Raw genomic sequence first — 17,734 nt, forward strand, 5'->3', positions numbered from 1 at the left:
CAGCCTATGGCTCCCTAGCTTTGTCATCTTTTGCAAGTTATTAATTACCTTAGAGCTTCAGTTTCCTCATCTCTAAAAGCAGAGGTATGGATTGCTATAAGGATTACTATTAATAATTAACACCTTGATGACCGGTCACAAATGTATATGTGTTTCCGTGTCTGAACATTGCTGACCAGTCATGAGATAACTTGTGTCTGCACTTACACTAATTTAAGTAATTTTAAACACCTTGCTGACCAAAGTAGCTGGCCACACGGGCAAGTTCTGGCTTGAAATAGCTGGTCAGCAATTAATATAAGTAAAGTGTTTTACACAATAAATGGTACTTATTATCAAGAAAAATCGAAGGATTAGTAAGACCATTCTGGAAGAGACTAGATATACAATTAATTTCCAAAACCAATGGCTTTCAACATATCAGGGAAAAATCAATTAAAAGGTAAAAGGGTAAGGGAAAACTGTTACAGAAAATTGTAATGAAAAATACTTAGGAATACAAAGACTGTACAAGTGAGAAATACAGAATGCTTCAAACACTAAAACAGACTGCATCTTCAAATGCAAAGATGATATGCTAAAGATGATATTTTTTCCAAATAAACAGATATTTAACAGAACCCAAAAGGTTGAATTCTGAGGTTGAACTAGAAGACTAAATGGAGTAAGAACAGCTGAGAAATCTTCGAATGAAAGAAAAGTAAGCCCCAGCCAGTGTGGCTCAGTTGGTTGTGCACTGTCCCATACACGGAAAGAAAGGTTGCCTGTTCAATTCCTGCTCAGGGCACATGCCCAGTTGCAGGCTTGGTCCCTGGTAGGAGACATGCAGGAGGCAGCCAATCGATATTTCGCTCTCACATCAATGTTTTTCTCTCTCTCCCCCTTCCTCTCTCTCTCTAAAATTCAATACAAATATATTTTTTAAAAGTAGCATTATGTAAAATCATATTTTAAATCTGTGTGCGATTTTGGTACAAAAAAATCAATAGTTTAGAAAGTAGCCTAAAAAGAAGTCAAATCAATGCTTGTGTGAATATATAATATACTATATATTATATATAAAACAATAGATTACAGATAATATGTAATATATACCCATATAGTAGAGTGTATAGAAAACAAATCAGTGGAGAAAGGATGAATTATGGATTGTTCAAAATACTCTTTTTGAAAACTGGCTATTCAGAAAATACAGTCGGAAGCTTACCTTACATCAGGCACTAAATAAAATTCTAGATTAATCAAAATGTGGGAATAAGTTCACAGCATATTATTAAATGCCAAAAATGTAGATTGCCAAACTGTACATAAATATTCCCATTTTGTAAACATACATATATATTCATAATGAAATATATGCAAAATTATTTGATGTATGTAATAGAGGCAGTATAGCCTGATGGTTAAGTATGTGGACAGCAGCCAGGCTCACAAGTTATCTAACCATGCTGGAAATATTAGGACCAAGCTCAGTAGAGTCTGGAGGATGAATGAGTTAATACATGAAATGCTTTAAATTTATACCTGGCTATTGTTCTTTTATTTACTGTTCCTATTACAAATGAAAAGATGTTAAAAATGCTGTGCTTATTTGGTGGGATTATGGTTGTTTTTACTGCTTCATTTTTCTAGAATGCATATCTATTGCTTTTAATTTTAAAAAGGTCAAATATAAAAATATGAAGCCATAAAAAATTGAAGTAAATAATGTTAATATTCATCTGCTCTTTAGCTAGGGAAGCACTTCCCTAGAATACCAAAATCAGTTCTGTTTAAGCATCTGCTGTTATTTTGGTTCAAGTTATTTCCTAGTACTCATTACTGATATCCCCAAGAACTATTAAATAGAAGTCTGTATTAAACTTACATTTCAAATAGCCAATTCTCTCCACTCTCATTTTAGGATGTTAGATTAAACACCAAAGGGAATTGTTTTATGTTTACATAATAGAAATCTTAAAAAACAGTGCCAGTGATAATAGATTAAGAACATGTTCTAAGCCTGGCCAGGCATGGCTCAGCAATTGAGCATGGACCTAGGATCCAGGAGATCACTGTTAGATTCCCGGCTGGGGCACATGCCCGGGTTGCAGGCTCGATCCCCAGTCGGTGGGCATGCAGGAGGCAGCCAATCAATGACTCTATCATTGATGCTTCTAGCTCTCTCTCTGCCTCTCCCTTCCTCTCTCTGAAATCAATAAAAAGATACATTAAAAAAAAAAGAATATGTCCTAAGACTAAAGCAACAAAGATAAAGATTTATCTTCTCACCTGTTACAGTGGTACTGTACATATACATTCACTGAGCAGCCCCTTAAATCCACCCTAGTAATATAGGCACAGTGCAGTAAGCCAGAACTCATGGTGCCCATAGATGTGACCCAGGCCAGCAGTTTGTCCAAAACAGAAACCCTGCAACTTTCAGAGTTCAAAGAAGTAGTACACGGCTCTACAGATATAAAACATCTTCTTGGATGAAATAAATTCTACATTCTTCTATTACCCACAATCCTAATCTTATTCTCTAAATAAGCATTATACCAATGTCTCTTATATATGACTGCACTTAATGTACTTAAAGCTCACTATCATGGCCCCCTTAAGTCTTCTCTAAGCTAAACAGCATCAATTCCTTTGACCAGTCTTCAATTATATGGACATACTTTTCTTTTTTTTCTTTTCTTTTTTAAATATATCTTTATTGATTCCAGAGGGAGGAAGGGAGAGCAAGAGAGCGAGACAGAAACATCAATGATGAGAAAGTCATCACTGGACACTTCCAGCTGGGGATTGAGCCTGCAACCTGGTCGTGTGCCTTGACCAGGAATCGAACTACGGTCTCCTGGATCCTAGGTCTATGCTCAGCCAGGGTGGACATACTTTTCAAATAAGTCATCTTCCTAATTCACACTACAAGCCAACATCTCCCTATTTCAATGTCCCTCTTCAAATATTGCACCTAAGTTGAATTAATGACCTAAGTTAAATGTCTACCTTCTATGAGCCAAGCACTCTGCTCATATTAATAGAGCCTAAGGCACGATCTCACCCATCATTGCTTTTATTTTTTTATATTTTTTGTTATCCTCACCTGAGGGTATTTTTTCCACTGGTTTTTAGAGAGAGTAGAAAAGAGTGAGGAGAGGGAGAGGGAGAGAGAGAGAGAGAAAGAGAGAAAGAAGAGAGAGAGAAACATCGATGTAAGGGAGGCACATCAATTGGCTGCCTCCTGCACAGGCCCTGACCAGGCTGGGGATTGAACTTGCAATCTAGGTACATGCCCTTGACCGGAAATCGAACCTGCCACCCTTTAGTGCACAGGCGATGCTCTATTCACTGAGCCACATTGCTTTTTTTTTTAAATATGTTTTTATTGATTTTAGAGAGAGAGGAAGGGAGAGGGATAGAGACACAAAAAAATTGATGAGAGAGAAACATCGATCGGCTGCCTTCTGCTTGCCCCCTTCTGGGGATCAAGCCCACACCCCAGGCATACGCCCTGACCAGGAATCCAACCGGTGACCTCTTGGTTCATGGGTCAACACTCAACCACTGAGACACACCAGCTGAATCCATCATTGCTTTTAGCAGCCACATGACATCTGTGGCTTCAAAACTACATTTAAGCAAGATTTCCTCATCCTGTGCTTAAACATCTAAATTTCAAAACCAAAAAGCACAGTTTACATTTAAAACAATTATGTTTGCTCATTAGTCTAGCCTTTGAACACCATTTGCATCTCAATTCTGCTTTCCAGCTCATTAGGCATCTTGCCCAGCTTTCTGACTTTAGAAAATTTGGTTAAGTCTTCTCAAAACCAAAACATTGATTAAAACAGTAACAGGACAAAGATTAGCTACTAAGACCAAAAGTATTACCATGGAGACCTTCCTTCAGCTTAGCATCAATTCCTTAAATTAATAACATGAGGGTGCATTTGTTCAAATAGCCAAGAATCTGCCTAGTTATACCATCATTCAGCATATATTTCTGCATCTTGCCCAGAAAGATAGGCCATTTCAAATGCCTTGCCGAACATCCTGAATCACATGTCTGTATCATACTCCAGACTGACTGGTAACCCACCCCTTCAATGCTCAGCCAGTGTCTGTGCTATTACCCTCCTGGCTGTGCCTTTTCACTTTCATTCTCAATCGCCTCTTGCTCTGCTTGCTTCTTAAATGCTGGTGTCTCCCTGAGCACCTCTCGTCAACACACTACTCTCGCTATGTGCTCAGAGCCTAAGTGACTTCATCAACACCGATGGCTTCAATTATCTCTTATGTGCTCAAGGCTCCCAAGTTGTCTCTTGGTTACACTCCCATACATCCAACTGTCTCCAGGAGAATACTGTTTGGATGTCCCTTGGGCACTATAAACTCAGGATGCCAATAATGAACTCATCCTCTTTCTTCCAGCCATCTCCTTCTCCTCCTAAAATTTCAATCTCAATGAAAGGCAGAGCATCTACCCAGTAGTCAAAGGCAAAAACCTAGAATTCATGGGAGACAGATTTATCACTGAGCTGTCAAATCCATCTCCTAACCTCCCCCACCATTCAGTCATTTGCTTAGCTCTTTATTTTTCTCCCCAAGGCAAAGGAAACAGCCTCCCAACTGATCTTTCTGCCTCCAATATCTTCCTCTGCTCACAAACAGAAAAATCTTTCTAATCTGATGTCAGTGGCTCCCCATAGCTTTCTTCACGAGACCCTCAGTCTCTGCCTTCTTCATAATCTAGTCATCTCTTGCTACTCCCACCAATGTGCCTTCACTTGAGCCCTTAAAACTGACATATATTTAATTTCTCTGTGCAGTTATACAACCTATTTTCTTCAACTGATGTATGCTGGCCTCTGTGCATCCTGTAAAGCACTTCTAGAAATCTTTCAAAACTCAGCTCAAATAGCACTTTCTTTCAGACCAGGGCTCATTAGTCTGATTTAGTTGCCCCTTCTCTGTGCTTCTACAGAACCCTGCACATAACTCCATAGCACGTAACCCATCTGTAATATAATCATAGATTTATGTATTATTCATTTTCCTAGGAGGGAAATACATGATGTGAACTCATTAAATACTAGGTGAACAGATAAACATATGAATGGCCACGGAAGAAGAGAGAATTAAGTAGGGCTGTCTTGAAATTTCAAAAACACATTCTTAGAACAAGGCCTGTCAATCCAAGCCCAAAAACAATTGCTCACTTTGCATTTGCTTCAGTGCTTTTCTCAACCAAATACATGAAAGATTTCATATATTGTAGGCATTTAATAAACTACTATGGCCCAAGCATCAATTTTTAAAACTTAAAGTGTTTTCCTATCTTGATATGTTAAGGGAAATAATTCCATATACATTATTATGGCCTAAATAATTAACTATTCTCTGGGTATTATATTATCTCAAAACATGTAGACAGGAACAAAATCCAGGGAAATATATTTTTAATGTATATATGTTTCCCGTCCTATGTGAAGAGCTCATACACATGAAGAAAACAATAAGTGAAAACACATAAACAGAAAATTCCAAAAAAGGTGAAATACAAAAGCTGAGTGACATGAAAAATACTGGCCCTCTGCAATGATTAAAGAAATGTAAATTACAGCAATGAGATAGCATTTCCCACCATCAAGTCAGTAACAGTTTATAAATTACAATTTTCAGTGTTGGCCAGGAGATGTAAAGTTTAGAGCTGTCCACAGATAGATGGTATTTAAAGCCAAGAGATTGGATGACATGACTGAGTGTGAGAATGACAGAAAAGATAAGAGAGCCAACGAGTACGGCCTGGAATGCCCCCAGGTAGAGAAGTCTAGGTGATGGGGAAGAACCTGCAAAGACCAAGAAGGGTCACAGTGTCTAAGAGAAAACCGTGAGAGCACGGTGTGTTAGAAGCCAAGTGTTTCTGTGGCGACAGGGCAATCAACTGGATCCACTGTTTCTAAGATGAGGAATGACAGCTGCATTTAACCCAGAAAAGAGCATTTTCACTGAAATGGTGAAGTAAATGGCTCATAACCAAACACTGGCACACATTCAAATGATGCAATACATGACTTACTAAAATATTTTATAAATATTACAAAAATATTTATAAAGAAGTGTTAATGTCATTGGGAAATGATTACAATAAGAGAGGAATTGTTACAACTTCTACATACAATATGAGCTCACTTTTGGTTTTTAAAAAGGAAATTATATATATATAGGTAGGAAATGTGCTAAAATATGAATACTGGATTTCATTAAGTGGAAGTATGAGAACTGACTTTTTTATATATTTTTATTTTCTAAAATGTTCATAATGCATGACTTCCATAATTAGAAAACAATACTCCTATAAAATACTTTTATAAAGACAGATGTTCCTACCCACACCCGTCCTTTCACACTGCAATCCATACCCTCAGAAACACTGTCCTTAACTTATACAAGAATAATAACTAATAATTGGCATTGCATTGAAATTTATATCCTTTTCAAATGCATTAGCTTGATCCTCATAGCAACTCTAATGTGGGTAAGGTAAGAGTTACTATCTCCATTTGCAGACAAAGACTCAAAGAGCTTGATCTGCTCAAGGTCACACAAAACCAGTGGCAGGGCTCAGATCTGAACAAGTTCTTTGATTACCTTCAATGCTGCTTCTACTGTAACAAGAAAACGCTCAGCAGCTGGAGCAAAATGTAAACACTCCTTCCTCATAAGTAACAAACATCAGAAAACATTTACCAAGAAGGCTTATGCTATCAGGAGTACCATTTTTACCATTTTACCATTACCTCTTAATATTAGCATGCTTTTCTATTCCAATGTCTATCTCAGAGAGGTACTTAATTTCCACGCTTGCCTCTTCTATTAGGCTCTACGCTCCTAGAGAGGGATGACAATATTCTCTGCATCCTGTCCTATCTCCAGCATCTTGCCTCATACCTGGTGTGCAGAAGATAACTGAGAAATGCTTGCTGATACACTTCATGGTAATGAGAAGAGCTCATACTCCATTTGGTGTGAATATTTTAGGAGTTTCTAGGATGCCCTGCAGAAGCAGGAAGTAAGCGAGGGTTACAGTTGGAGGCATTTTAGCAATGAAACAAATTCCTGGATTTTGACAACTAGACAGCATCCCTCACTTTATCCCTAAGGCAGAGGTTCTCCAACTTCAGGGTGCATCATAATCTCTGGAGAGCTGGTTAAAACATAGATCGAGGGGCCTCAACCCCAGGTTTCTGACTTAATAGGGTATGTGCATGGCCCAAGAACTAGCATCTCTAACAAGTTCCTAGGTAATGTTGACACTGTTGGTCCTAGGATCACACTTTGAGAACCACTGACCTAGAGTAAAGAGCCAATAAAAGTGAAGCTTTGAATAAGTAATAAATGGTATCTTGAACTCCAGAGCTGTAAACTGAGTTGAGAATAAATTTCAAAACAGTGTGATCACTGGGTTTTCATTTCGGAGTCTTAAATCTGGTACAAGTGAGAAAAAATGTCAATTAGGATTAAATGCATTATAAAGATCAATTCCTTTTTATAATTGAAAAAGTGGAAGCCATCCACTCTTCTCTACGGTATCTTCAAGGTAGTAATTAGTGCTCCCAGAGAAAAGGACCTATATCTTACTCATTTTTAAAACCCTTAATGTGCCTTAAACAAAAAGATATTTAATCACTTCTGCTGCATAAGATGATGAAATTCCTGCCCTCAGCGAGCAGGTCATGTGCCTTGGATGTGCATGTTCAGAGCCTCTGGCAAAGCATATGGCACCTCTGTGTGACTTAGATCATGGAGCCCCCTCTGAATGGATGGATACAGACCTGTGCCAGGGTGTCTGGCTGGGCACACTAAGCACTGGATGGGTTCTAACTCTCATGTGCCTTCACAGTTTGCTTTTCTTGGACAGGGTACAATTCTCCCATCTCTACAAGGGTGGTCCTGAGTGTGCATTTGTCAGGCAGTAAGAGCAAACAATGGGCTGTGACTGGAATCCAGAGAAGAGAAAAAATCATTGGTCTTTAGTACTTCAGTAAGGGTGAAAGGAGGGGTACAGCAACTGATCTAGGTCAGGAGGCTTCCTCTGTCTAAGATGATCTATCACCACCGCCCATGACCCTCATCCAACAAACTCCTACCCATCCTTCGGGTCTTAGCTTAAACATCTTTTCCTCAGGATCCCCACTCCCACTCTTGTAACAGAAAAGCTATACACTCCCACTGCATAGTCATTTTGCATCATAGCACTTATGGCAAATGTAATTACATGATATGTGGTGGTGTTTTGATTCTGCCCCAGTGAGATTACTATATGTTTTGTTCATCATTTTACTGCTACCACCTGGTACATAAGTACACAATAAATATGGGTTTAATATTGAAATATTACATGTAACTTAGATTAAGAAAGGCAAAAAGGGACAAGAATTACCCATGGTTTGTTCAGATGGAAGCAAAAGGCAACCAAAATTTGACTGTTTTCTGATGATAGAGAATTATTGTAAGATCCAAGACCTTTCTGAAGAATTCACTATGATAGGAAAATGTGTCACTCTATACTGTGCTTTGCTATTTCTGTCCCTTGTGCTAAAATATGACACTTCACAGATCTGTCAACTCTTGGTTTTACATTGTAAATATTGATGGTGTGAATACTTGCTCACATTTGCCTAAAACATGAGAAATGGTTCTGAGCATAAGAACTTGAAATGGATGCCTGGCAAGTGGTGCTCAGTGGTTGAGCGTGGACCCATGAACCTGGAGGTCATGGTCCGATTCCGGTCAGGGCACATGCCCGGGTTGCAGGCTCAATCCCCAGTAGGGGCCACACAGAAGGCAGCCAACTGATGCTTCTCTCTCATCATGGATGTTTCTATCTCTCTCTCCCTCCCTCTCTCTGAAATCAATAAAAACATATTTTTAAAAATTAAAAAAAAGAGCTTGAAATGGAAAATTCACATCCACAGCACAGCAGGCAAGATTAACTATGTCAAGTCCTTGAAAACAGAGGTGGAGACCTAACTCCTTCAGCAACAGCGTGGCTTTAGAAGTTCTGACACTCTCACCCACAGCCCATGGCCTTCAGAAACTTCCTACAGAAAAGACATCTCTCAACTGTTCCTATCAAAGTCTAAAACAGACAGTAAGACCATTTACAAATTCTCTGATTTACGTGGACTTGGAAGACACAATTTCTTACCAAATCTAGAAAGGCCATATAATAAAATTCTATTCTGTCACCACTGCCTCACCGCCCAGTTAATACTCAACCCATCTCCAACACTCCACAGGAACCACTCTGGCACTGAGCACCAGTGACCTGTCAGGTTCAATTTTCCCTTTTCAGTCCTCATCTTACTTGAATTTCTCTGGGCAGTAGAAACCACAACGACCCCTTTCTTCTTCAGAGAATTTTCTCTTTCCTCATAACTCTGTACTGTCCCATTTCCCTTATACTAGCCATTACTTACCTGTCTTTGTGGACTCCTCCATTTCTGGCCCCTCCCCAATGTTGGTAAAACTCAAGTCCTATCTTTCATCTTCTTTGTTCTCACTTCCTGAATGATCTCATCCAATCCAACAGTTTCAACCAAGCTTTTCATTCAAGTGATTCCCATATCTCCACACCAACCCAGACCATGCTCCTGGGCAATAGGACCTGAGACCCAACAACCTATTGAACAACTCTGAAAGTAAACCTCTCCCCAAGCTAGTTCCTAATCTCCTCTTCCTCACATTCTTCCTCAAGGAGGTTAGAGGCACCAACCATCCTCTCTCCCTCTCTCTCTCTCTCTCTCTCTAATCAAGCAAGAAACCTTCAACCCTTCACCCTCCACATCCACTTACTGTCAATTCTATCTAACATTTTGCCTCTTTTCCATCTTCATTGCTATTTCTTAATTGAATCTGTCGATCTTTAGTTGAACTATTATAATTGCTTCTAATAATTGTATTTCCCACCTGTCTAATATGGCCTCCACATTGCTGTCAAACTAAAGCGTATTTTATTACTTTTGATTTTAAAATCCTTCTATTGCTCCCCACCACCTAGCGAATGAAGGCCATCTTCTTAGGATAATACATGGTCCCTCATATTCATTCAGGCTTCTGCCTTCCTCTGAGACTCATGTCTCATTAGCTCCTCAGAGCACATTGTACTCCATCCAGTTATAACCAATTCTAACAAGGTTGTTTTGTGTTTCTGCCCTTTTTCAATGTGCTCTACACCAGAAATGTCTTCCTACCCCACCCCACCCCAAACTAGCCCACACTCACATGTGACCTTGTCTGCTTGGCAAATTCCTACTCACCCTTCAAGTCTCACTCACTTCCTCTACAGGCATTTTCTGATCCTCCCAGCTAGATTTGACTGCCCCTTTCTTCTATCCTGACGCCAATCACTTCACTGTAATTGTTTGTTTACACACCTGTCTCTTCCTTACCAAATTACATTTTATTTTTTTAATTTGTAATTCCACACCATCTGATATTTCACCTGACACACAGTATAAGCTCAATAAATGTTTGTGGAATAAACACTGTTGCCAAAAAGTCATCATTCACTCAAGATTCAGAGACCAGTAGAATCGTATTATGTAGGATTTTATAAGCAATGAGCTAAGAATCAAGCTATTTTGTGATTTAATTTTCCAAATTTAAATGATGCACACATAATCCACTTAGCTCTGTTCTTTCTACTCCATGCACTCTATCTTCTAATACCTTACCTCCAATTCTGAATCATCTGTTGCCCTTTACCTGTCTTTCCTCAGGAAGCCCCATTAAGTCCTATTATTCAAAGAGTCAAGAATTCCATTCCATTCACTTCTTGGGTCAGCCTATCCTCTGACCCTCTGAAGTCTCTCACTGGACCCTTCTTGATATATATCAGTCAGGATCTAGGTCTATTCATCTAGCAGTAATCAACCCTCAAACACATACAGATATTTTCCCTTTAACTTATACTAATTTTATCTCACCCTCACAATAAAGATAAGCAGGTCAGCTTTATTACTATCATTTTACAAGTGGAAGACAGATACTAAAAAACCCTGATAAGACCTATTATTATAAGTTCTCCCATTTAAAAACAAAACAAAACAAAAACCCTGGGGAATATTAACTCTGTACTTTCTGATGTCCACCCCTTATATTATGTTTTTCTTTAAGCATGAGCTACCAAAGTCACATCCTATTACTGTCCTTCACCTTCTGGCACTGACTTGACTTTAATTTGTCTCCCAAACAATAGCCTTCCTGGGTGTGCTGGTGATTCCACCCTGTTGATTTGATCCAGCTGAGCATTCCAAAGTAATCATTTTTTTCCCCTTTTCAACTCCATAATCCAATGATTTTGATGAAGGAAGCTATATTTTATGAGTTTTACCCCAGAGTCCAATCCTCTGCAAAAATCTAAGTGAAACTTTACCCATCGCCCAGTTGTCTTTTTGAAAGGCATTTTTTCTGAACTCAGGCAGTCATAACTAGATTACTCCCAGACCAATTTTCTGTACATCTCACCCTTTCCCTTCATTGCTTTCCTCTAAAACCAGGCAAGGAAAATGAAAGTCTATGTAACTTAGTTCACCATGACTACCTTTCTAAAAACACTGAGAAGTGAAGGGAGACTCAAACCACTGGGGGGAAATGCAGTTTAGAATTACCTGCAGATCTTTCCATAATCTGCTTCAACATCCTCATTGTGCAGGGGCTTATGGCCCAGCCTCAAACCCCTCACTTGAACTGCTCTCACTCTCCCCCACACGCATGGTGCTGTCCCTTGCACGTGGCACTCACCTCCTTTTCTGTTACTAAAGAGTGGAAAGAGATAAACAAGCAGCAGTGGATGCAAAATGGTTACTTTGTCTTTGTTCACAGGAGTTTGGCCCACATTTCCAAAGCGGCATCTCAGAGGAATTCCCCTCCCTACCCATAAGCACAAGCAGACGCTTAACTCAAAGCCTGAAAAGCACCTGCCCTTCTCACTTTCCTCTTAAAAACAATGTCAGGAAACAATGATCAATTCTATAAATTAGCTCAGCTGGTAAGACCAAGTGTCAAGAAACAGATTCAACCCCTGAGAGGCTACCTGGCATCTCCTATTTCCAAAGGAACCTCTAACGCCGTCACTCATCTTACAGCTGTTTGTCAGCCATCAAGAAGAATATAAAAGAAATGGTGCATCGCCATTTCTAAAAACAACCCACACCAAGAAGGCTCAGTGGAATCCTCCTATTTATTTCATGTATTCCCATTTTCAGAGGGAAATTCAAACTTGAGACCTCAAGGGATTGAGGCACAGGCAATTTCTAATTGGACACAGCCTTCCTGAACCTTCTGTCACCTCCCTGGTTCTCGCTGCAATATTTCTGTCTTAGGCTGCAGACTCTTACTCCATTCTTTGTACATGTGTAAAACGTGCTTATCTAAAGGATCAGCCTAGTTGTGGTGACCAAAAGCATCAACCCCACTGGCTGACCTTCAGATTCTTCATAACTAAGAATTAATGTTAGAAGAAGCTGAAGACTTTTCACTTCAGAAAAGGAATATGTTCTGCATGTTGGGGCTGAGGGCTGAGGGCTGAAGGCAGGGTTTCAAGTCTGTCCTGCTGCAACTGTTCGATCTGAGAATGTCCAAGCAGCAGCTTTCTGCAGAAACTTGGAAGAATGGATTATTCCCAGGTGATAGGTAAAGTTGCAAAATACAGATTAGACAACTAATTATACTATTAAACTTGGAAATTAAACACAGCTGCTTGTTGAGATCTTGCCCGGATTGCCCGAATTTCAACATGCCTTTGATCTCTTCTCCATTTCAGTCTGTCCTGGGACTTGTGCTACAGGAGAGGAAGACAAAATCTATGGATGACGGATGATGTCTAGAATGCAGATATTCTATAATTCAGCCTGGGTAAAACTTAAAGGTGGCAGGCAGCATTATACACAAAGAAATGGGGTCTGTCCTTTCTTCCCAGCGGGGCTATCAGCTATTTTTGCTCCATAAATGAAAATGACCCATCACCCTGATTCCTAGCAATCTTTCTAAAAACAGTATCCACTCCTCATATCCTCTCCGACATAATCACTCAAAGTAGGTCAGAAATGTTGCTTCCTTCCCCTTATTGATTTTCATTAAGAGGATGCACTTTCTGGAACACTAAAGGGAAAGAGAAACACCCAATACGAGTACCAATGACACCCCTGTAAATTTTTGGCCCACCTAGTCCAGTTACCCTAAAAGCAAGAGAAAATCTCACCATCCATAATTTATTCTTCTTGGCTGTCTATCAACAATAATCTCAAGCAATAAAATACACAGTGGCGATGCTTCCAGCCAGGTGATGAACACCTCCCAAAAGGGGCATATGCATTCTGTCCTTTCTAATTTTCTAGATCACCAACCCGCCTCTTCCCTAAGTACACACTCCTTTTTTCTCCCTAATTCATATCCATATTTTGCCAGAAGGATGCCAAGGGACACCACACACTGGCTTAGCAACCCCCCAGGGCCTTATGAGCAAGCTGAGTACAGCGGGATGGGAAGAAAGGGTTTGTAGCGACCGGGAGGAGGGAGAGAGAAGGGGGGGCGCGGGAAGCCCTCGGGGGGCAGTATCTGGCTCCCTGGAAAAGCTGTGAAGCGACGGGTCTCCAAATCCCACTGGCGGGGCTCCCCCGGTCTCCTCTCCTTGCTGAAATCTCCCTGGGCCCCAGGTCCTCGCGCCTAACACTCCAAAGAGGGCACCGCAAAGTCCTTCAGAGCCCTCACAACACAGTGCAGGACAGAACAGCATCCCCCGAGGGACAGCAAAGCCACGCACCCTCAGCCGGCCGGCTTCCCGGGGCGGCAACTTCATCCCCCGAAATAAGCGAAAACCCCGGTCCTCCCGGGAAGGAGAGAGGCTACGGCAGAGAGCAATGAACAGACACCACCCTCCCCGCTCCCCCGTCGCCGACACCCGCTCCCCCGCCAACTCCAGGTAAAGGGCAGGTGCGGCTCACCTCCCCGCAAGGAGGAAGCGGGTGGCTGGAGGACGAGTCCCGGGCCCAGGCCGCCTGGCAGCCGGCGAGCACCCAGCAGCAGAGCCAGGCGGGGCTCCAGGGCGGCGGGAGCCCGCAGCGAGGAGCCCCGGGCGGCCGCCCCCGGCCCCTCCCGCGCGCCGGCTCCGGGGTGCGGAGCAGCATCTGCGTCGGGCTGAGGTCAGCTGGCCGGAGGAAAGGCAGCTTCCCCGGGTGCGGTGCGGTGCGGTGCGGTGCGGGTGCGGTGCGGCGCGCTCGGGTTCCCGGGCCGCGAGGGCTGCGCGCTCCGCTCCCCGCGCGCTCGCTCTCGGTCTGTCCGCCGGCTGACGGCTCGGCTGCGCTCGCGGCCCGGGCGGCAGGCGCTCGGGCTCCCGTCACGCCGGAGGGAGGGACCGCAGGGCGAGGCGCGGGGGCGGGACGCGGGGCGGGGACGCGGGATCCCGGGCGCAGGTGGCGCCGGCCGCGGCGCGGCGCAGCCCCGCGGGTCCTAAGGGGAGGCGCGGCCGCCGGCGCCCCGAGCTTCGGGACGCGGTAGCTGGGAGAGGCCGGTCCGGGCGGCGCCTCTGCTCCCCGGCCCCGAGCCCCGCCGGGAGGGGCGCTCCCGGCGTTGAGTCCGAGTGACACACAGGACGCCGAGACATTGTTGCCAGCGGCGGGTCTTTAAAACCTCTTCCGCCGCATCTCACACAAACATGCACAGAGGCACCCTAGAAACGTCCCTCGGTAAGAATCCAGACTAGCTACGGCCGGATGGAATCGTTAGGGGACTGGGGTTTGCATGAAATGGCGAGGGGAAAGGGGAATGAATATAGACGCAGGTCGTGGCTCAGTCTTCTCACCTATTTGATGGAAATCATCAAATACGTTGATGTGCACAAAGCACGTAGAGAGCGCCCGGCAGGCAGTGGGTGCAGTGTGTGTATTTGGGGGGATAACAAGCGTAACCTTAGGCGAGCAAGCCCTCTTGCTTCTGGAGGAAGCAGTTTCTCCACCTGTAACAATGCCTGCGGAGGTCTTCCTTCTTTCTTTCTTTCAAAAGCATCCTGAACGGGGAGGTGGGCGTCAAGATGGACACGATGCCTTGTCAGTGTTGTGGACCTCAGGGGCCCTTCTTAGTCTAAAATTGTCTGGATGGCTGACTTATCCTGTTCTTCAAAGGAGCACTCACATCTGTGATAATTGAGCATCTGGAGAAAGCTACCTGACAGGCTCGATAGGAGTTGGCTTGAATTTGTCTGTGGCACTCTTTCTAACATCCTTTTAATAAACATTTCCACAATGTAAAAGTTTTACACTTCCTAGCTCATGTGTGTGCTCTGATTATAACAGTAATGCACGTTCATTGTAAACATTTTGGAAAATATTCAAGAGTATCAGGAAGAATATAAAAATTTGCGATCCCACCGCCCAGAAGTGACACTATTAATGGTATGAGCATCCTGAGGAATTTCCTTCCTGGTCTTTTAAATGTGTGTGCACTGAAAATCTGGAATTACAATTTGTAACCCACTTTTATTTTTTCTTTAGCAACAGGAATATTTTTTCAATTCGTGAAAGTCTCTGACAACACAGCTTTAACAGCTGTATATGTTCTGTTTGGATATATGTACGTTACTACTGGATATGAGGCATTGTATCTCAAGTATTCAATGTTATAAGTAACTCTAGAATGAATGCCCTTGGAACATATTCTGTGCACACATCTTCTCATTTTCTATGATGTCTTTTATAGGGTTGAAATCGTTGAATCATGTGGTGTATGTATTTTTAAAGTTTTTGGTGAATACTGCATAAATTCCCTCCAAAATTTTGTATCAGTTGTTACCAACAGTTTATGGTACTGTTATAATACTTCAAATATTTGCCATTTTGGTAGAAGAAAAAATTGTTATCTTATTAGTATTTTTAAATGTATTTTTATAATTAGTAACATTGAATAATTTTTTCATATATGTTTACTGACTATGTGTTTCCTTCTCTTATCAGTGTATGTGAATTTTCCACTGGCACTCTGGTCATTTTTCTATTGAAGTTCCATCTTTTTTTATTGATTTATAAGCAATCTTTATAAGTTTTGTGTATTATACCTTTATTTACCATTTATGTCACAAATACTTTTCTCAGTTTGTAGTCTTTCTTTTAATTTTCTGGTGACCCTTTTTTTTGCAGAAGATTGACATTTTTATATACTCAAACATAGCAACATTTCCTTTTGTGATTTCTTCCTAAGTTTTATGCTTAGAGGTACCTGTACCTATACAAGATCATTCAAATGCCTATATTTTCTTTTTATATGTATTTTTATTCTTTAATCCATCTAGAATTTGAGTCAAATTACATTATTATTTTTGTCATCTAAATGAGATCTAACAGCATGGCAAGTGGATTGAAAACAGTTTCTTTTCTTGTAAAAGTAAAGTTCATCCCAGTCAATATACCTAAGTTAAACAACAATTAGAGGTTTTCCCGATGGGGACAATTTGCCACTGTCAATAAACCATTTTCTCATAGGAGTCTTACCTATACAAAACATCTTGATATTAGGTAATTACAACCAGCAAACAGACATATAAAGAAAGGAAAATAATCCAATAAAATAAAAACTCTACAAATCCTTCATACCTGTTATTTTAGAATCTAACAGCAGACTGTTCAAATGGTTTGTAATTATCTGATTGATAACTTTACCCTTGAAAGCTTAATTTTTCAGAAAGTACTTTAATAAAGAAAAAAAATTTAATTCCTAATGGAATTGGGGTGGGGTGGGGTCAACAATGAAGATTTTAAAATTTAAAGTCACCAAATGGTCATAGATTTTTCCACTTTATTTTATGCAGTGTGTATCTGAAAATTAAAACAAACTTTTTAACAATCAAAAAAAGCCATAGTCATATCCAAATGATGTTAAACACATAGATTTGCTTTATTTTTTAACTGAAAGCAGATTATGATATAAATAGCCCAAGTTTTTTAAGCACACAAAGGTTAGGGAAAAAACCTGAGTGACTTAAAATAGCAAGTTTTTTTTAAAATCTGTTAACAGTCAAAATGAAAAAATTAATATAAAGTGTATTCTGTATCTAATTAACATAATTTTGGCAAATGTATGTTGCTGGTTACACATGCAGGAGAACACGTATTTCTGGAGAGCAAATATTAAGAGCCTTTAATATTTTTATGCCTTAATCCAATAATTTTTACTTCCAGGACTCTAAGTAACTATTAAATAAGGAGCACAAAGCTTCTGTCTAATACAATTAAAAATGAAATAATCTTTTGTGCCCCAAAATAGGTGAATGGCTAATTAAATTGTTTTTTCACATGGTAGGATTAATTAGACAATGAAAATTATGTTTTCCAAAGAATATTAAGTGAATTGAGGAAATGTGACTGTATAACATTAATGTAAAACAGCTGGAAATAAACTGCCTGTCTTGGCTCCTGCTTCAGACTTTCCTAAAATCTCTTGAAGGTTCACAAATTGCAAACGAGCAGCATCTGGTCCTAAAGTGCCCTGTATATAGCTCTAGCTAAGTGGCCCCAGGCTCGACACTAGTGGCAGCCCACCTTGTTTCACAGCTTGACCTCTCCTGGGCATCCCCAAGCCCAGCACAAGTAGGAGCCATCAGCAGATCACTCTGTAGCTCGTGCTGGGTGGCCGCAGGCAGGGCACAGTCTGTGACTAACCTTAAACCACCTGTGAGGCCCCAAAGCCAGTG

General features: G+C 41.1%; 1 protein-coding gene across 1 annotated transcript in view; it reads right to left on the reverse strand.

The window, feature by feature from the left end:
- ELAPOR2 (endosome-lysosome associated apoptosis and autophagy regulator family member 2) overlaps positions 1-14,323 on the reverse strand; it is a 161,435-nt gene extending 147,112 nt beyond the window's left edge. The window contains exon 1 of the mRNA XM_081147922.1: positions 13,998-14,323. Coding sequence (XP_081004048.1) covers positions 13,998-14,180 — 183 coding nt within the window. The 5' untranslated portion in view covers positions 14,181-14,323. The remainder of the gene's footprint in view (positions 1-13,997) is intronic.
- Between the last annotated feature and the right edge of the window lie 3,411 nt (positions 14,324-17,734).

Source organism: Miniopterus schreibersii (genome assembly GCF_964146895.1).
Source record: "Miniopterus schreibersii genome assembly, chromosome: 9".
Classification (NCBI taxonomy): Eukaryota; Metazoa; Chordata; class Mammalia; order Chiroptera; family Miniopteridae; genus Miniopterus; species Miniopterus schreibersii.